We start from the raw sequence: 21,699 nt of genomic DNA, 5'->3' as shown, positions 1-21,699 counted from the left end.
ATGCTCAGGATTATGAAAAAATAATCCACTGATTTCTGTAGTTTTTTTTAATATATATTTCCCCTTTTACTGTGGACTCTTATGTGAGGTAACAGTAATTAAACAACCATTACATTTCACTCATAACTTATGAATTAGTATTATGTAGTTTATGGCTTGGTCCATTATGAAAATGAATTAAAAACTTATTTTATTATTATTATTTTTTTCTTATTAGATTGTATCAAAGAAAAGATTAAGTGATCTAGAAACACTCTTGGATTTTGTACAGCAAGCTACACGAGAAATAAAATGGATGAATGAAAAAGAAGAAACTGAGGTTTCTCGTGACTGGAGTGCCAAGAATCTTAATCTTATAGAATTAGATCGATATCAGGAGGTAATTGATGAGTATTTATTAACATACCAATGTTTGAGAGAATAAGCAGTGTGCAAGTATAAGAGTACTTATTGATGTTTTAATTCATTAATCAGGCAGTTATTTGTACCCAAAAAAAAAAAAAAAAAAAAAAAAAAAAGTTGTAGTGGGTGTTGCACTGGCCCTGACTGGTGGGCACATTTTTTTTTTTTATTTATGTAAAAAGTTTTTAATGTACTTGAATTCTGCTTGCAGTATACCAATACATCATCCTTTTCTTAATAAATTGTGGTATTTGTTTTATGTAACTTTTTAATTTTTAATAAAAATTTAAATATTTGAAAAATGCTGTTATTTTTTTCCACATCTTATTCAAAAAAAATTATTTCTTCTAAAAATTAAAAAAACAATTCATAGTCATAAAGTATAAGTATGAAGCTAACAGTCATTTCCATTTTTCAGTGCAGAAAACTGTTATGAGTGCAAAATTTTAAAATGATGCATGCATATGTATTTCTGCTTATATATTATATATATAAGTGGAAATTTGTAAAAACTTTTGATTCTACCAAAAATGGAAAGAAAGTAAAATAGCAATACAATACTAAAATATAAACATGAAACTATTAGTCTTCCATTTTTTAGTGTGGAAAACATTAATTAAGAGCATGATATTTCCAAATTATGTGTGTACACTTTTGTCCCTCTTAGAATTCTGTTTGGTATACTGCTTACAGAAGATAAGACTCCAGTATGTATTCAGAATTATTTCTTAATTCAAAATAGTTTAATATCAAAAGATTATATATATATGTGAACCTATAGCACTCATTATTCATTTGGTGCACAAAGCTCTACTCAGAAATTATTACAAGAAGGGTTTCAAGGAACATCCCTTTTGAGAGTTCTCGTGTGTTTTCTGGTTACATGTGTTCAGTTAATTACTCATGAAAAGCCCTAAAATGTCCCCCCTCCCCCAAGTACGAGACAGTGCCATGTTCAGAGTTAGAGAATGGGACAGTGGGTTATCTTGAAATATAATGGCAGCCATTATATTTCAAGATATTTGATGTGCAATTGAAATAGTTGGGACCTTTGAGTCCCCCCCCCCACCCAATTCAGTAATTTCTTCTCAAATGCTTTTTCCCAAAGTTGAAACAATGCCATAATTAGAATTTGAGAGTGTAACACTGTGTTAAATTTAACTGGAACAGCAATTGTTCAATGTGATATTGAAATATCTGAGCAGGACCTGAGAGGTGGTCCCACCTACTTTCTACACACAGAAGTTGCAAAAAGGGTCTTGCAGTACCCATCCAGTACAGTTGGTCGTCGACTTACGACCGACTTCTGTTCTGACTGACAGGTCGTAAGTCGATCTGGTCGTATGTCGGCCATATATTTATTAACAGTATTTTTTAACCTTTCTAATCTTTTTATCATCTTTATAATTTATTTTATAATCTTTTAAATTTTTATCATCTTTTATTTTTCTTTTTAAATACAGTAATGTTTTCATCTTTTATTTAGCGATACTGTACATACCTTCGTTTCTACGCCTAGGCTATCTCTCTCTCTGAGGTTAAATTCAAATGTTCTCTACATTTTAATTGGTTTATTATTCATACTGTTTATAAAAAACAAAACTACAATCTATAATTATATTGTACATAATGTGAAAAATAATACTGTACATAATGTACTGAAAACACAAAAATACAATCTAAAATTAATGTAAAAATTAATACAAATGAAATTTACAAAATCAATTTTTAATCTTTGCTTGTGCTGGGTTGTGCATCGTCAGGGTCATGTTCTTGGGTTGAGGTAGGAGTTGTTTATTTATAAGAGACATTATGCAAAGCAAATCTTTTTTTAAAACGCTTAAACCACCCAGTAGTAGCCTGAAAATCTTCTGCGTAATCGTCTCCGGCGCGTGATTTTAAACTCTGAAACAAACTTCTAGCCTTTGCTTGCGCTGTGTGAAGACTCGTGGGTGTATTTTTTTGTATTAAATCTTCCATCCACACAAACAACAATTTCTCCATTTCATGGATGGGTTCCTGTTGTTGTTTGGTTAAAATTGTAGACTTAATAGGTGTAGAACCTTTCACAGCTTCCCGAATTCTTTCTTTGTCCTTAAGTATCGTCGATATCGTGGAATGTGATAACTTCAAGTCACGTGCTGTCGTATTCACTTTCTTTTCGCCTTCATACTGCTGGATAATTTTCATTTTACACTCTAAATCAATAGTTTTCCTTGACTTCTTAGCTGGCGTATATGTAGATGAAGGCATTTTCCTTTTACTAAACATTTTATGCGTATTTCAGTAGAATTTTAATTAATGCACCACACGCAACAGATGCTTGAAAGCGACTGGGTGTATGTGAGAGAGAGCGACTGAGTGTGTGCCTGGTGCTGTCCTCAGGCCTCCCGTCATCGATGTGCCTCCTCACCTGGGTTATGGGTGTCCTCAGTAGTGACTTTCTGATTTATTATTAATTTATTTATTATTATTACTATTTTTTTGTGGTCGTAAGTGCGGCCGGTCGTAAGTCGACGACCAAGTGTACTTTCAAACTGTTATTCCACGAGAACCATAAAATATTGCTGTCAAAACAGCTTGAGTAAAACCGAGTATATTTAGGAAGGTAGAAAATGCAGTGGTTAATGTGTGGGCATTAAGTTAAGCTTGAACCCACAAAAAATGTGTATCTTCCCCCCCCCCCCTTTTTTTTTTTTTGTGAGGGACCTGACAGGGTTTTTGCAACCACTGCTCAGTTAAGGGAGTGAAGTTTTTCATGTATGTTCAGTGGTACTAAACAGATGGCCAAATGCATTGTTAAAGGTTTACTCCCACCAGCTTAGAACACCAGTTTTCCTTCAAATAGGCCTCATAATTCATATTATAATATGAATTATAATTCATATTATAATATAAATGTTTAGTAGTTTACACCAACCTTGCTTTGAAATAATAAAACAAAAAACAAAATTAATAGTTTAATAAACCGATATTACTAATTTACAATAAATTACTATTTACAAAAGATATATAAAACAAAAAGAAGAAAATATATTAAAATACAATAAAATATACAGAATTAAAAGCGCTAAAATCTTGGGAGAAGCAGCATCAAATCTCCCCAGACGAAGCTATTATCATCGACCGGGCGCGTAGGTTTTGGACCACAAGTGGCTCGAGAGCTTGCGGATTAGTTCCATTGGGAGCAACATTAATAGAGATAGGGGTATGCGGATTCATCCCCTCTTTGAGACAGTGATCCTTGGAGGGGGATGAATAATTCCGCCTGACGCGCTCTCGAGCCACTTCCGGTTCCATCACGTATGAGAACAATGCACGTGTTATTGAGTCACGTGACATGTGCCGTGAACCTGCAGGTATTTAAGATTGCACTGCAAAGCTTACTGTTGAGAAAGAAGACGTAGCCTTTTAAAGCTTCAGATTTTAGCACTTTTAATTCTGTATATTTTGTTGTATTTTAATGTATTTTCTTCTTTTTGTTTTATATACCAGTTTTCCATTTGCATGTTAATTTTTTTAGAACTGATTTTGTATATATTTTATACAAAAATATAAGATATGCAGGAAATATTTTTGTTAATTTGTAATATAGCAAAATGTATGATCAAATCTCAAGAGATTGTTATGTAATCTGGAATGTATTGAGATCATGAGTCATTAATGGTTACTTTTTTCAAAATGAGTTAGGGTTAGAAGTGAGATCCATCAATAACTAGTTCTGGGAATGAAACCATTCTGATTTTTATAAATGACATTAATGTAGGGATACGGGGCATGTATCCCTTTGAACATCATATAAACTGCTAATTTTAATAGTGATGTTAAAATTTGCACTTGTTTTGAGGTTATTGAGAAAGAATGCCTGACAATCACTGTGGTCCAAGTTATCTTAAGTCCAATCACTATAGTAAGTTATCCAATGATTAATGATAAACAGGAAAGGGTACATATCATGATTCATATCCCACTATTTACATTTATTATCTCAAAATGTGTTGACAAATTGTATTGAATTAGAGAAATTAACTAGTGGATCCCTGGATAAATTCCAAGACCACCTGTTGTAAATTCAGACTAAATAAAAAATAAACTAATTCTCTGTAGCAAGAAAATGAAAACTGCACCATCACCACTACTATATATTTAGTAGCATGTTGAAACTCGCCTTAGTGTGAGCATTGTGGACCATCAACATAGTTCTAAAAAATTAGATGCTGTTTCACCAGTTAGTTGTCTACTTGTAAACATGGTTAGTACATGGCAATACATACTTTTTCTTATGAAATGCACCACAGATAATGCTATTATGAACCATAATTCATGCATAATTACAGTAAAAAAATGTTCATCAGTTTACTTCAGTTAATTGAAAACAGGAGAATTTTTAAAATACTACTGATTAAAGATGCACTTAGAAACAAAAAGTTATTGCAAAGCATTATAGTGATAAAGCAACTTTTTGTGCTATTTGAAAAGTAGTTTTTCAAATCTGCAGTTTTCATTTAGTTTTTTTTTCACCTTAATTAAAATAGGCTTAGTCTTTTGAACTGTAAAGCTAGTTTCAGAAAGGAAGACTACCCCCCATGCTTTACTACTAACAGCCTACTGACTACTTTGACATTTTCCTTTTCTAGAGCCCCTGAACTCACCTTACTTGGACAGATGCCAACCTTATCATTACACTTAGTCCAAGAGAATGAAAATGTAAAAGATATTATCTATTTGGAAAATGCTGCAGGAAGTCCCAAAAAGAGACAAAGATTATGTTCAGGAGACTTACTTGTGGAAACCACACAAAGCAATCCCATTTGGAATCTTTGCTAAAGCTCTCCACCTTCAGAGGAATTTCTCCAAAGGTTACCTCACATTCTATTTTAAACATTTCTAAAGGAGTCATAGCAGAATGGGACCTGATGAATGTAATGAAAGATGAAATAGTCCAGGAATTAAAAAATCAGAAAGTCACACATGTGAAAATATTCCTGATCTGAAAGTATGAAAGTTTTGTCATAACATTTTACATCATACTTATCATCAGCACCCTGAATTTTGGTTAGTACTATGACAGCTGGTTATTTAAATTGTCATATCCTCTCATTTATTCCAAATCCTCTATAGTGCTGCCAGAGCCAAAATTGGGATTCTCACAGGTAGCATACTGAGCAGACTCATTGCCCAAATTGTGCCGACTGGGCTAGCCGGGTGGGTAAAGTGCCTGCCTGGCAACCCAAAGGTTGCGGGTTTGAATCCCGCCTTGGGCATGGATCAGAGTACTGCAAAAAAAACTTGGGAGGTGCATTATAGCCACAGAAGCTGATGTGCCAATAACTAACTAAACAAACAAGCAAACAAGCCTAAATTGTGGATGAAAGGAACACAATCTCCACGGACGAACTATTCTTCATCCGGGGAGATTGTGTTCGTACAGTTCGTTTATAAGTGTATTTTTGCAAAATACACTTATATTTTATATCCAGTCTATTCTAAAGCTTGTGAACACTATAAACTTAAGAAAACATAAATAAAAATGTAAGAAAATTCAAAAATAAAGTTCAATATAAAATGGTATGTAAGGATGCAAGAAAACAAATACCAGTAAAATCAAAGAATTGCATGTGTTTGCCATCCAAAAACATCAATTGTTAGCAACTCAAACAGATGCTTCTGTCCTGTCAAATATATCCTACTGACTGGGCCTGATCTGAACAGTGATACAAGAACAAAATTCAGACAAAACAATTAATACCCTGATTTCTATTCTGTATAGGCGCCTCCGTAGCTAGGTGGGCAGAAGCAGCAGTATGTCGCACACACTTCTTGATTAGACCGGGGTTCAAGCCTGTGACCACAAAATATGGAGGATGCGGAAAGGTCACGGAATGACCACTGCATATCCCTGGAGCAATATGGCCTTAGTTGCTAATGCTCCTAAAAACCAAACAACAACCATTCTGTATAGTGTATCTTTTTCTCCTAAAATTATGTCTAAACAACCTTCTAAACCCAAAGATTCAGAGCCTACTGGAAAGAAACTGCAGTATGCATCATATACAGAAACAGATGATATAAGTAAACAGAATGAATTACATGGATACTGAATTTTTCATCTCTTCGACCTGTCGCTCTATGCACAAACCAGACTGTCGTAAGGAAATTGCTGCTAAAAACAAACAGACAAAACTCCTTCCTAATACAGCACATCTTGCAGTAGATTTGTAGAGGTGCGAAGTCCAAGAAAGATGAATTATATGACCTAATTATGTGTTAGTAACCTGTAGACATTTGCTCACAAGGAACAAACTTGATACCACGGGCATCTTCTGTGATTAACAACTATACTTGTTATAAGCAGGATAGCAACACTCATGGAGGTGCGGCCATTCTGTTGGACACAAGAGTTCCCACTAGATATATCCCTCTTGCAGACATCACTATAAGCTGTGGCTGTTAGAATTTTAATCATCCTTGCTTGTCTCGATATATCTTTCATGAAATCTAATATTTATTCCTAAAGAACTTGAAGCACTTATATTACAATTAAGATTCCTTTCTGCTTATTATAATTATTTTAATGGGCATCATTTGCAAGGGATCTTTATTAGATAAGCACAACTTTACTACTCCACATAACAGTGATCACTTTCCAGTTTTGTATAAACTCCAAAGAACAGGCTCATCACAATTGGAGTATTGAATAACATGGAAATTTTCTAAGGCATATTGGGGTAATTCTTCCCTTCTATCTCATTTGATTAACAAATTATCCAGTTTCATTCAATAGATAATGTTATAGGTCACAAGCCAAATATTAGTAGTAGCACTTCTTTGCTGCAGTCTTTTCATGATGCCTGTAAATACACTAGTCTGGAATGATGCTTGAAATAGTGAGAAACATAAAAAGAACAAAGCGTGGAACTTGTTTTGCAGGTATCCTACTGCCATCAGCCTCATAAATTACAAGTGGACAGTGTGATGTAGAAATGCCACTTTGTCCAAACTGTAAAGGACAATATTCACCATACTCCAAATCCTGGGAAAATAAGAAAAAAAAAATTAAGAAAAAAAGTATAGAGTAGAAAGTTACCTTTACGAAAGCAATAACCCTTCCCTTTACCCCTAATGGTAGTTACCTCTTTGAGTAAATCTCACTTCAGCACACTGTGATCACTGCCACCTAGTGGTTCATTTACCTGCAGATTCTTAATGCATGAAGAATCACTACTGATAATCAAATCAAGAGTATTACTCCCTCTAGTTGCCTCCCGAACATGCTGATGTAGAAAACAATCATCCAATAAAGCCTTGCTAGTGTGTGAGTGACCAACCCACAAATTCCAGTCATTATCTGGGAAATTAAAATCCCCCATTATAAGACTCTCTGATTTACTGGCCCACTCTATTTCCCTGTATAGTTTCTTATTATACTCATCAGAGTCATTAGGCCTATAGCACACTCCTACTCTCAATTTTGATCTCCCAATGCTTATGTCACACCAAACTGACTCGACATTGCACTGTCCAGCGATGTCGACTGGCTTCACTTCCTTGGATTTGTGTTTCTTAACTAATAGCATAACCCCTCCTCCCTTCTATCCTGTCTATCCTTTCTGTATACATTGTACTCCCCAAATTCCAGTTCTGCATTACTTATATCTGTGTGACACCACATCTCTAATATATCCCAACAATATCTGCCTTTGATGTTTTGAGCCATACCTCAAATTCATCAAATTTATTTACCAAACTCCTAGAATTGGTGTACACGTAAATATACATGCACCTGTTCCTATTCTTAGCTATCCTAACACAACCCATGTGTTTACTTGTACTGCAATGACTCCCAGCAGTCTCTGAAATATCCTGCATCTTGTTTTCTAGGCTGCTGCTCATTTCAATAGAAGCAGTGCAAGAATCACTTTCACCTCTGCCAGTGGCTACTGTTAATCTATTAGTCCTTGTATCCCCCCAAACTAGTAGTTTTCCGACCCACCTAACACTGCCTCGATAGCATCAGCAAATATTCTTGCACCCTTTCTATTTAAGTGTATCCCATCCCTGTAGAAGCAGTCTCTCCTGTTAACAAGTACAGACCAGGCTGAAAAAAATTCTACCACTTGAGCCTTGCACAATCTTTCCATGGCCGAATTGATCGACAAGGCTCTCATCATATACTCCTTCCTATCGTGTCTGGGCAGAATTGCAGATACTGTCAATTTCAACCCTAGTTCACGGCTTTTTTTTGAACAGTGACCTGTACTTGTTAAGTAATTCTGACGGTCTCCTACTCTTAATATCATTAGTGCCAACGTGTACAACAATATCACCTTTTGTGCCTTTAAAAGATGATATCCGCTCTACAATGTCATCAACCTTTGCCCCTGGCAGGCATACCCTGGTCCTGTTCCACCTATCCTTTTTACAAAGCATGTTCCCCGTTTCCACAATAGAGTCACCAACAACTACTAGTTCCTGTGGGACCAGCGCATTCTGCCTTGGGGGTTGCTGCTGTGTTGCGCGATGACCAAGTACAAGCTCTAGCATTGATGTGGGCAGTTGAGAGCTTGATGGGGCCTTCAATTTATATCATTCGAGGGCATCCACCCTGTCCTTCAAGCTCTCATATAGGCCCATAACAACGTTGAGTTGTCACCTGATTTCGTTACACTCCTTGCATCGTGCGCACACACAGACATCCCCCCCATGTCCCGTACCCGATTGCTCCACAAACATCATGCAAGCAGTGCATTTTAAAAGGCTGTGATTCAGAGGGCAACTGTCCCCCTCAGTTCTCCTCTGAGCCACAGCACTCCCATTTGCTTTGCTCCTCTTGTCTGATTTCAATTTAATTTCAATAAAATTTCAATTTCGGTACAAAATTATAAACCTAAACTTTTATCCCAACACAGTTATAATGCTATATATATTTTTCAGTATCGAGTATTATCTATGAGTTCCGTTTATATAACTTCCATATCAAGTTATGTATTAATTAATTATGTTACGTTTGTAATCTTAAGTTGTTATATGTATTTAGTTAAAAGTACAATTCAATTGACAATGAATATTAACAAAATTAATAGATTTTACTGATTAATTGACAATATTATATTATATACTGTACTATACTAACCTTACGCTATCTAGTTCAGGATATAATGTTGTGTCGTATAACAATGGTGGCAAGTTACGAACGGTAACTCTACGGACACTTAAGTATTAATTAACTTCCAAATCTCGCTGTCTCAATTCAGAATAAACTAAGGATCCTGACTAGGTCTATAAGCTACTTATAGAAAATAATTTGATGTAACTATTGATCAGTAAAGCGGCTAAATATGGCTAAAAAAACTTCTCGTTCAGTGGAGCTGCAACTTGTAACACGTGGATTTGATACCCTTGCCGATACTTTTATGCAATTACAAGGCCGAGTAAAGAATAAATACACCAGATTAATCAAAAAATCACAAACTAATGCTATACTATTAAATTTAAATCAAAAGTTTTAGAAAAACAATTTCAAATCAATAAATAAGAAAATCCACTTAGCGGCTTTGAACACTTCTGACTTCCACTAGCCTCGTCAGCAGAGTTTTTTTTTTTTTTTTTTTTTTTCTTTTGATATTTTTTGAATAGCACTGCTTTAGAAGATATCATTCAATTCTATAAGGCTATAATAAGGGGAGTTTTTTTTTTTTTTTTACTATGTAAAACAAATAATGATGATATATTCAAGGTTTTAAATTATGCATGAATCAGGGGAGCTAAAAACCAAACAAATAATGATGATATATTCAAGGTTTTAAATTATGCATGAATCAGGGGAGCTAAAAACCAAACAAATAATGATGATATATTCAAGGTTTTAAATTATGCATGAATCAGGGGAGCTAAAAACCAAACCACAGGAGAAGGGTTATAGACCAGGGGTGGGCAACAACCGGGCCACATCCGGCCCCTCTCCGTAAATGCATAAATATAGAAAATCCATACCTGACTATACTCGCCGTAAACGTTCGGCTTAATTCAGTTCATTCGGCATCCCCCTCCCCCCTTACTTCTCCTTCAACCCATGCACGGTACTAAGTACTATAGGTTTTGATACCTTTCGTGTTTGGGGTTTTCATAAAAAAAATCGGGAATCGTGGCCAGTACAGCAGTATGCAGTTAACCAGGTGATTCTACGCAGCGTCAAAGAGTATTATTTCCTAATTATTATTGTAGCATCGATCGAACGAAGTTCCTTTGGGTTTGACTTCTTATTGAAAAAAATAATATTGGTGCAAGATATTTTATGTGTCAGTTTATGCCTTTTCTAATTATTACAGGTTTTAATTTAATATAATTTATAGCCCATAAAATGAGCCAATTAAAAAAAAAGAAAAATTGATGCCGAATGCTGCATTTTCAATGATAATTGGACATTCAAATATTTAATTGCAAATATAGATGATAAAGCTGTTTGTTTGGTTTGTAAGGAAACTATTTCCTTTTTTAAAGAATATAATCTAAAAAGGCATTTTTCAACAAAACATTTCGTAAAATATAAGCTATTTTCACCGGAACAAATGAAAATTGAAGCAGAAAATTTAAAATGTGGTTTGCGTAAGCAACAAAATACTTTGAAAATTTTGTCAAATACACATAGAGCTCTGACAAAAGCTAGTTACATTGTTACACATAAGGTTGCAAAACAATGTAAATCATTTTCTGAAGGGGAATTTGTGAAGGAAGGTTTGATAATGTTGCTGAATTATTATGCCCTGATTAAAAAAAAAAAAAAAACCAACTGACGTTTGAAAAAATTTCTCTATCACGAAGAAATCTTGTGAGATGAATTGATAATATTTCAAGTAATTTATATGTGATCAATTAAAATTGGAAGATTGTACTTACCATGCACTGGCTTTAGATGAGTCATGTGACATTACCGATACGAGTCAACTTTTTATCTTTATTCGAGGTAATATCAAATCATATTCTTCCGTAATATCAAATCATAGATTTGAAATTATGGAGGATTGCTTTCTGCATATCCTATGAAAGACACAACGACTGGCGAAATTTTTTTTATAGCTCTTCAAGAAGCTTTGCAAAAACATAATATAAAGTGGGACAAAATTGTCAGCATCACAACCGATGGGTGTCCTAGTTTGACAGGAAAAAACATTGAATGATTAAAAAGAATAAGCGATGAAATAAAGCGTATTCCCGGAAAAGAAATAATTTTCTTATATTGTATAATTCACCAAGAAACCCTTTGCAAAAGAGTTCTAAAACTGAATCATGTTATATCGGTTGTAACGAAAGTAGTTAAATTTTACTCGTGGAAGAGCTTTAAACCACTGGCAATTCATAACATTTTTGAAAGAAATTGAATGTGATTTTACTGATATTCCTTACCATACAGACATAAGATGGCTTAGTCTTGCAAAAGTGTTAAAACGATTTCATGATTTGTTGGGTGAAATTGTAAACTTCTTAAATGCTAAGGACAAGCTGAATGAATTTTGTGAATTAAAAGATGAACAATGGCTGAATGACTTTTTCTTCTTCGTTGATATGTTTTTGCATCAAAATGAATTAAATTTATTATTAGAAGGGAAAGGACTATTTATTTTTGATATGTATACAAATGTCACATCGTTTACGAGAAAACTCAACTTATTTTCGCAACAATTCCAAAATAAACAGTTAACTCACTTTCCAATCTTACAAAAAAAAGAGAAAAAAACTTAATGTGCTGATTTTAAGAAAAATGAGGCGATAATAAGTGACTTATTTAATGAATTCACAAGAAGATTTGATGATTTTCAGAAAATTTCTAAAGATCTATCTTTAGTAAGCCTACCATTTAATTTTAATGTCAATGATGCACCACCTTGTATCCAGTTGGAACTGATAAATTTACAATCAAATTTAATATTAAAGAATCAATTTGCTGAAAAAACAATAACGGACTTTTATGCCTCGTTAAATCCAGAAATGTTTAAAAACATTCTGGATAATGCACAGAAATATTTGGCATTCTTTGGATCGACATACCTATGCGAAACTACATTTTCTTTAATGAAAAATACAAAGAGCAAAATTAGATCAAGAATAACGGATGAAAATTTAGGAGCAGTTCTACGAATAGCCACTAGTGAATTGAATCCCAATTTTGATGAAATCATAAATCAGGAACATTCCGAATGTAATCCTCACATTAAAGTTTTTATTTTCTGAATTTACTTTGTTATCATAACAATAAAAATGTTTATTCCAAATTGTAGTTCTTATCTGTACCTATCTATAATCGACTCCTATTTAAATATTGTATTTACTTTTTTTTAAAATACATTAATAATTTGGTAATTCAAGTAATATAAAATTTTTTTAGGTTCTGATTTTTTTTGTTAAATCGTTCAATGTATTCTGGCCCGCGTCATGATACGAAAATTTCATTCGGCCCGCTGACGAAAAAAGTTGCCCACCCCTGTTATAGACTGTATTGTAGAAAGTTATTCCTTTAGTCAGCAACCTGTTAATCATTGTAATAAATTTTTAGTATGAGTAATTGAGTTTAATGGTAAAGGCACGTTGCATTAGTTCCTACTGAAAGAAGGAAGTGAGTAGTTTTTCTTCTTTAGTATAATAAAAATCTGCTTCCTTGCACTATGTGTTAGTATTATTACTCCAAATGATGCAAGGAAGCAAGTTTATACAACACACACACATACACACACCCCTCCTGTCTGACCCAGCTAGTAATTTATTTAGCTACTTCCTTAAATTTATTTATTCAAACTACTCACTTCTATAATTGCTGCTGAACTGTGGAGTTGTTGCTACAGAAAGTTTGGCTTAATAGATGGTTCTTAAACTGTTTTGCAAATTATATATAAAAATGCACTGTGGAATAGTTTAATTAATTATAAAATAGCAAAATATTATAAAACTGTGTTTTGTATGAATTTTGAAGGGCTTTCAGTGTGTATTTTATTTATTTATTTATTTTTTACAAAACATTTCTCAAAAATTTCAGACCTTAACAAATGATCTTGTCAAAAGAGAAACCCAGTTCACTGCCGTCCAGAAGAAAGGAGAGAATTTGTTGATGAAGAAACATCCTGCCATAAAGTGCATTGAGGTATTGTAACATATTTTTGCTTATTTTATTTTTAATTGGTTGGTCTCGATTAAATGAATATGTGCATTAATAATTTCACGTTTTTTATATATATATATATATATATATGTATGTAGATAAATAGATTTGATAAGTATATGAGTAGGGGTGCTGATCTGTCAGGTGTAGTTACAATGAAAAAAATTTAAAAATGTGCCTGAAAAATAAAAGCAGATTACATAAAATTAAACAAAAATATACAAATGGTACTTAATGCTACAGATCTTAAGATTTTAACTATCATGAAGGGCCGGCAGCCAGAACCAAAGGAAATACAGCAAGAAGCAAGGCCTCTTTTATGACATACCCATAGCAGACAGAAAAAGTGAGCTGATGTATATATCATAGCCGACCCGACAGAGACCAAAAAGAAAAGGAATAAGAAACCAATCAAATATAATTCAAAAATAAATAAAAATAAAAGTAAAATGCATAATTAATATAAAATTAATTCCAATTAAAGAAAAATTGAATGAATAGCATATGGTCCTATGTGAATTTAAACGAGAAAATTCAATATGAAGACAAAAGGATGAAGTCAGAATATGGCAACATACTGGCAGGAGATGGTGAAATGAGCTGAGGGAAATGAATGCATCAAGGCTGTATTGGAGACCAAAGAAGTTAGCTGGTAGTTCCCAGAAAATTTATAACTGTTAAAGTAATCCAGAGTATGGTGGTGGGAGAAGGTGTAAATGGGTCAAAGTAATCCTTATCTGTGTGATGGGGAAGTTGGCAATTAAACAAATGGGGCAAATAGACCAGCAAAGGGGAGAAATCAATAACTTGCAAAATAGTGTTAAAAAGACAATTTTGTTGTAGAAGAAAAAAGTGAGCAATAACAGAGAAATAGTATCTTGAATTTTTCTTTAGATTAACCTAATCACGCATGAGATACAAGATGTAGTGCCAAAAAGAACAGCAAAAAGTAAATGGAAGAAGGGAATACAGTAGTGCTTGGGTTTGGGGCGGTTTACGCAACCCCATCTAATTGGCTGCGTAACCAGTACCAGTAGTAGGTCCATAGATGTAGGACTGGACATATGCCTCATGTGTTTAAGTCAGTAATGGTATTTATTAATAGGTGAATGGGCCTGTTGTACTGGAATCCATAGAGATACAAATAATAATGCATATATCCAATGAAATATTTTCATTGACTTTGGAGCTTTTGAGGCTAAATGTGCCTCTTTATCAAACAAATGGAAACTTTACAGATAAATTATTTAACGGACACAGAGTTATGCATGCAGTGAGCCGTGCGAGGGCACGAGGTAGGCCATTCAATCATTAAATTGGTGATCATTGTTGCTGCATGGACGTGCGTAGTTTTGCCTCCAATGTTTATCTAGACTTAAAACAGTTTGCAAAATCATAAAGAAATCGTAAATAAAATACATATTTATGTTATTAAAAGGATTCAACATTTTTTTTATATTATACCCAATTAAAATTTATTTTAATAAAAATAAGGGGCCCAAAATGATTTCTTGCCTAAAGGCCCAAAAAACTTAGCTACGCCACTGATTGGATACTACGATGTAGTCACAAAGGAACTGAATGCAGGGAATAACTTTGATATGACTACTGCACAAATTGGAGCAGTGTGGCATTGGAGGCAAATTGCTGCTATAGATAAAGGGATGGTTGAGTGGGAGAAGACAGAGAGTGGTAATCAATGGACACTGCTCTTAGTGGACAAATGTTATTAGTGGAGTCCTTCAGGGGTCACTGTTGGGCCCATTGTTGTTTTGAATATTTATCAGTGATATTGATGAAGGTATATCAAGCTTGAATTCGAAGTTTGCAGATAATACAAAAGTTGGCAGGGTTGTTAATGACAGTATGCTGCTGCAACAGGATCTAGAAAAGTTGAGCAAATGGGCTGAGAGGTGGCAACTGAAGTTTAAAATTGACAAATGTAAAGTACTGCTTTATGGGAAGCAATAACCCCCGAGTAATGTATCAACTGTGTGGTACTACAGTGGTAGAGAATGAAAAGGAACTAGGGGTAATTGTGCAGGCAGATATGGAGTTTTTTGAGCAGTGCAGATGGTCTGCAAGACTAGCTCGTGGTGTCTTGTCAATGATATACAAGAATTTTTCTAGCAGGAAAAAGGAGGTGATTATCCCCTTGTATAAGGCGATGGTCAGGTCACACCTTGAGTACTGTATACAGGTCTGGAGACCTCATTTTAGGATGGATATAGAGTTGCTAGAATGAGTACAGAGAAGGGCAACAAGATTGGCGAGAGGAACAAAGGGGTGTGCTTACAAAGAAAAGCTTAAGTTTTGCAAGTTATAGCATCTGGAGACTAGGCACCTGTGAGGTGATCTGATTGAGGAGTATAAGACCTTGAATGGTTTAAGCAGGCTCAATGCTGGCAGGATACTTGCGCTTGCTCAGATTAAGAACCTGAGGGGGCATAGATTCAAATTGAGGAGAGACAGTTGTAGGATAGATGTGCGGAAGTTTGCCTTTAGCCAGTGGATGGTTGATTGCTGGAACAAAATTCCATCTGTTGTAGAAGTTGATAGTGTAAATCGATTCAAGGCAGAACAAGACAAACATTTGGAGCGAGTGGATGGGTAAAATTAGATTTTTTTTTTTTTTTTTTGGCTGATGCTATATAAACTTGCTTTCTTGCATCATGTGCCTATGCTAATATTAAGTTCTTTGTGGAATGAGTCAGAGTGATCGACTCTTTGAAATAGTTTACATGCAATAACAAGTTTTTTAATATGAAAAACACTTTTAAAAAAAGTCTCTTTTATCCCCCCATATCTCTAATGAAGAGAAGGCAGAAGAAGCCTGAATGTATGGACAAAGACTGTGTAATAAGGAAATTCCACTTCATTCATGCTTCTTGAAACACTACTTTATTCTTTTATAGCAGTACAGTGGATCCATCACTTTTTCAATAATTTGAAGAGGTATGCATTAAAATTCTGTTAAAGAATGGAGGGATTATTAAAAGCCTCTACATGCAAGTCTACAGTTAGCTAATCTCAGGTGTACAAAATAGGATCACTCTTTCCTGAGAGTCATCCTATAAATAATTCTCAGTTATTCTGGACTTTTCAGCCCTCACAAATTGATTTGAGTATTCGGATATCAGTGGTGCTAGTGGGCTTTTGAAATTTTTGCCCACCCAACAAAAATTAACACTAATAATGGAGAAAAATAATTGTAGAACCATGAGCGTTTTGAGAAGGGAAATTGTTATATTATTCATGTTTTGTAAAACATATTCTTGTATACGTAGTAAATGATTGTATTTTCAATTCAGTGATTCAAGAAATGATTCAATTCTTGTTTATACTTCATCCGGAATGTTCTTCCATGTTTTTTGACACACCTTTTGTGTCAGCATGGACTCAGAGATGCTGATTGATAAGAGCCAATGTCAAATATTTGCATTGGGGAAGGGGAAATGGGAACCTGGAGCACCACCATAAGTTGAACCTGGAAGTCTTTTTGGGTGAAATTCCAGCTTTGTCATTTTGGCTTATACGGTTTGTTCTCTGTCTTACTTCTGATTAAATTGATTGAGGTTAAGGTTAATCATTTGTACATTCAGTGAATTATTGCATCCAGTTAATAAACTTCTCTTTTGTGTAGCTGGAGTTTTTGTTTGTTTTGTTACACTCAATTTAAGTAATTTAACTGTACCTTAAGGTTTACCTAGGTTTCTGTTTCTGTTGTGTATTACAGTAGAACTTCGATTGTCTGTCAGGGTACAGGAGACCATGACGATTATCCGAGACTATGACGGATAATAGAATATGAAAAACATTACACATACAATAGACCGGGTCATCCAACATGTTTATTTTATTACATAATACGTAATCTAATGAAATTTAATTAAACTTTAATTATTATTTATTTTTTACTGGATCATGAAAAAAGCATAGTACAGATATCTACATACATACCTATTTTTATTATTTTGACTTACAATGGTTTAGTAATGTCTTAAAAAACTTAAAAGAAAATATTACATTATTCTAATGTTACTAAAGAAATTTAAAATAAAATGGTATTACATAATTAAATATCTTTTCTAAAAAGGTCAGTCCATTGCTCTTGTTTTATTACCATTCAAGCCTTTTGGGAGGCAATGTAAGGAATTTTACACAAAAATAACACTTGCGTAGCATCTGCTTCTTCTTGTACCTCGAACCACTCAATGAGCTTTGACAACATAGTTTCAGCTTCACAATGGCTAATTATATTTGTTGTTCCATCAGCAGCAGCCTTTTCTTCTTCAGTATCAGAATCATCAGAATTTGTCATCACTCTTTGCAAATTTTCATTGTCGTCTAGAAATTCTCATCCGATGTCCATTTTGTCCATATCCAGCCAATCATTTACTAACTCCATAGAAATATTTTTAAAACCAGGAACATTCGAACGTAACTGCAGAATTTCAGTTTATTTTGGAATGGTTTCTGTTTCACTTGGAATATATTTCTGGCCACAGCTTCTTTGTATTGTTTGAACTGGAACATCATTCCAGGCATTAGCGACGTTGAAAACTGCATCTTTTATAGTGTAACTTTTCCAACTCTCTATCACATTTAATTATTTTCTACTGAAACAAGTTTTTGAATGAACATTTTGCAATTTACAGGTTACTGACAAACATTATTATTATTGACAAATTGACAAACATTATAATTATTATTGACAAACTGAATTACTATTATTTTATGGTTGCTTCAATAGTTATGTCATTCATATCAAATAACTAATTTGGTATTGACTATGTTTTCCATAAATGAAGCATGTTACAATTGCATAATCATTTATTTAGTTAAGTGCTGTTCAGAAATAAGCTTCTTAGTATATTTAATGTTGTCATTTAATATATGAATTTTTTTTTAGGCATATTTGACAGCTCTGCAAACACAATGGACCTGGCTCCTGCAACTTATAATTTGTCTACAAACACATTTTAAGCATGCAACAACATATCATCAGGTAAATAGCTAATTAAATATTCATATATATTGGGGTGCTATTTTATATCATATACATCTATTAGATGAAAAAAGTTTACATGCTTTGCTTGAAAATAAATATGATAAAATTTTTACTTTTGTTATGTGGTAATTGATATTTACATTCAGAATATTCATAAACTTTCAAATAACTGATATCTTTATGGGTGATAACTGTCCACATAGGAAATTTGAACAAGAAAAGGGGGGGGGGGAAGAATTCATATCACACAGATTCACACTTTGTTTTAGCCAGTCTCTGAATCTATGAAGATTAACCCAGCTTCATGTTTGAATAGTGATATCCATTTATATTTGCAATCTGAAACTCACTTGCTTTTTTTATTTTTTATTATTAATCTCATATCTGTTTCCTCAGCTTTCTTTTATATTTCTTTTCCTTGCAGACTAGAATCATCTGTTTTACCTTCTGTGGTTCAGTCTTCCTCCTCCACCCCATCTACCACTGCCAGCATTCATTCACTTTCATTTGCTGTTTCTATTGTTCTATTAATTCCAAGAAATTTTCGTAGTGTGTGTGTGTGTGTGTGTGTGTGTGTGTGTGTGTTATGCAAACCCTGAACACACAAGGTATTCAAACCTAGTACTACATAGTACTACTTTTTGAAGTACTAGTACTTCAAAAACCTAGTAGTACTTAGTACTACACATCAGTCAAAGGTTGAAAAGACGAAAGAGAATATTTGTTGATAATAAACTTGAATTTCTGTAGACTAACTTTTCAGGAAATACTTGTGAAGGGAGATTGTTCCAAGAAAACTGAAGTTGAAGGAATAAATGAGAAAGAAGAAAAGTTGTTAGTTTGAAGTTGGAAAGTAAATTGATGCTGACTGGTTGCAGCACATGTTCAGACTGGTTTGGAAAGAGAGGGGAGGAATTATAGAAGCCAATTCAGAAGAACATTGCTCATAAAAGTGCCTTTTGACCACAACATTTGTAAACTCTCAACCTGTCCCCTCCCTGCCCCTTTTGTGAACATGTATTTTTCAGGTAGTTATTCTAACAGTTTTCTTATCCTCCCCTATGCTACCCATATATAACAAATACAATACAAATGCAAATAAATAAAACATTTTTAAAAAAAATAGAAAAAAAAAGATATAGTTCTTTCAAAATAAAAGAGAAAAAAAAGAGAAATAAAAATCATTACGAAACAAATTACCTCCATTTTTCTCATAAGTCAGATGACTTGTCAGCAGGTTCCTGATTGACATTAAGTTCTGTCAATTTTATTAAGTGTTACATTAAAAAAAATTCTTAACTTCTTTTTTACCTCTTATTTTACAATAAATTTTTTTTAAAAATGTTTTTTTGAATGTAGTTTGCTAAATATTACCAGTCCTCTGTTGAATGTTTATAATCCTTACCAGCTCACCACTGGTTTTCAGTTGAGAAATGCTTGTGTGCACACAGCAAGCATATAATCTTAAACTGTGTCTAAATTAGAAATAAAAATCTACAGTTTCTTAATTGTTGTATTATGTGCGTGCACCTCAACTGTACATCAAATATCGCATTCTGGACAAAATAAACCAGATAGCTTTTGCCACATTTGCTTGAGAATGGTATTAAAATCGCAGTGGAAGTCACTGCCACAACTTGTGAGAAAAGCCTATGAACTCTATTTTAGATGTAAGGTTGGAAAATCAAGATAAAGTATGGGCTCAAAAGATTTATTGTAGCTCATGATCAAGGACATTAACAGGCTTGCTTAGAAGTAGTCATAAATTGATGTCTTTTGCTGTTCCAGGTGATATGACAGGAACCTCAAGACTCATAAATGATTATTATTTTTGCATGAACAATATTTTTGGTTTTACTGAGAAATCCAAGCATCCCAGCATACCTTCTGATCTAAGGCTGGTTCCACATGATGATACAATTCCAGTGCCAAAGGCACCAGAAACTTATTGACTTGACTCTGATTCAGTATCAGAAAAGGAGTTTCCAGAAGATGCAGAGCCCAGAATGAGTATAGATTCAGACTTTTCGAATCTTGATACTGTAAAGCTACATCTAATCATTCAGGCAGAATTGAATGATTTTGTCAGAGATTTGGACCTCTATAAAACCAAGGCTCAATTAGTAGGATCATGGCTTCAGCAGTAAAATCTTCTTGAAAAGAGTGTCAAGGTGTCTTTTTTTTTATAGGAAGAGGCAATCTAACATAATGACCTAGTACTCCATGGGTGGTGCTTTGGTTTATTGTAACATTGTCCAGGAATTAATATAAGAGTTACATCTGGAGCACATCCCTGCCCGAGCAGTGAAGCTTTTCATCCAAGGTCAGTTTGAAAGCAGTTTTAATCATTAATGGAAATAAGTATCCATTTATATCATTGGTCCATGCAGTTCACATGAAGGAAATGTAAAGAATCTACAGGTTCTTTTGCAGAAAATATGTTATCAAGACTACAAATGGAATATCTGTGCCTGCCTAAAAGTGTAGCTTTGTTGATTGGGCTGGGGATGGGAGTCAGTACAAGTTTTCACATTGTACCATTAAAGTGATTTGTATTCTGATGTAATCCAATGAAATGTTACCATTTCAAATATTTAATATACTTATAGCAGACACTGACTTTACAAATAAGTTTTATGAATTTCAGACTTAGTTTTGTGGCCAGCTGACTTTCTGTCATGAATTCCTAAGACCAAAGTGTTGCTTTAGCAGTCAAGCTCCAAATAGTTAGTGAGTTGCAAACTGAGTTTTCAGAAGCATTAACTTAAATATTATTTCATTTTAACTTAAATGTAATTGTCAAATTACACTTTTTGAAGAAAAAATGTTTTGAACCAAATCGAAAGAAATAAATCTTACCAGGAGAGGAAAAAAAATTCCAGCACTTCTCAATATCATTGAAGGTAAAAAAAAAAAATATATATATATATATAAAAAATAATAGATATTTTGCAGATCTTTTCTGTCAATTTCAGCTAGATGAAGAAAGAACTGATATCCAGTGGTCCTTATTTGGAGAATTAATTGCACAAGAACTAATCAAACTTATCCAGTTACCTCAAGTAATTCTTGGAATTTTCATAATTCCTTATAGCAGTTTTGAGTATTAGAGCATATTCAACCAGATCAAAAAAAC

At 33.8% G+C, this 21,699-nt stretch overlaps 1 protein-coding gene across 7 annotated transcripts in view; it reads left to right on the top strand.

The window, feature by feature from the left end:
* Nucleotides 1-21,699, top strand: part of LOC150085455 (uncharacterized) — a 1,845,429-nt gene that overhangs the window by 565,998 nt on the left and 1,257,732 nt on the right. For all 7 annotated transcript variants that reach the window (XM_090374043.1, XM_090374041.1, XM_090374042.1 and 4 more), the window contains 3 exons: nt 218-379; nt 13,430-13,534; nt 18,465-18,560. In XM_090374043.1, the coding sequence (XP_090230169.1) occupies nt 218-379; nt 13,430-13,534; nt 18,465-18,560 (363 nt within the window). The remainder of the gene's footprint in view (nt 1-217; nt 380-13,429; nt 13,535-18,464; nt 18,561-21,699) is intronic.

Source organism: Mastigoproctus giganteus, chromosome 5 (genome assembly GCF_048544385.1).
Source record: "Mastigoproctus giganteus isolate SK-2022 chromosome 5, ASM4854438v1, whole genome shotgun sequence".
In the NCBI taxonomy this organism is placed as follows: Eukaryota; Metazoa; Arthropoda; class Arachnida; order Uropygi; family Thelyphonidae; genus Mastigoproctus; species Mastigoproctus giganteus.
Note: the sequence above shows the minus strand (reverse complement) of the source record. Positions and strands in the feature narration are given on the sequence as shown.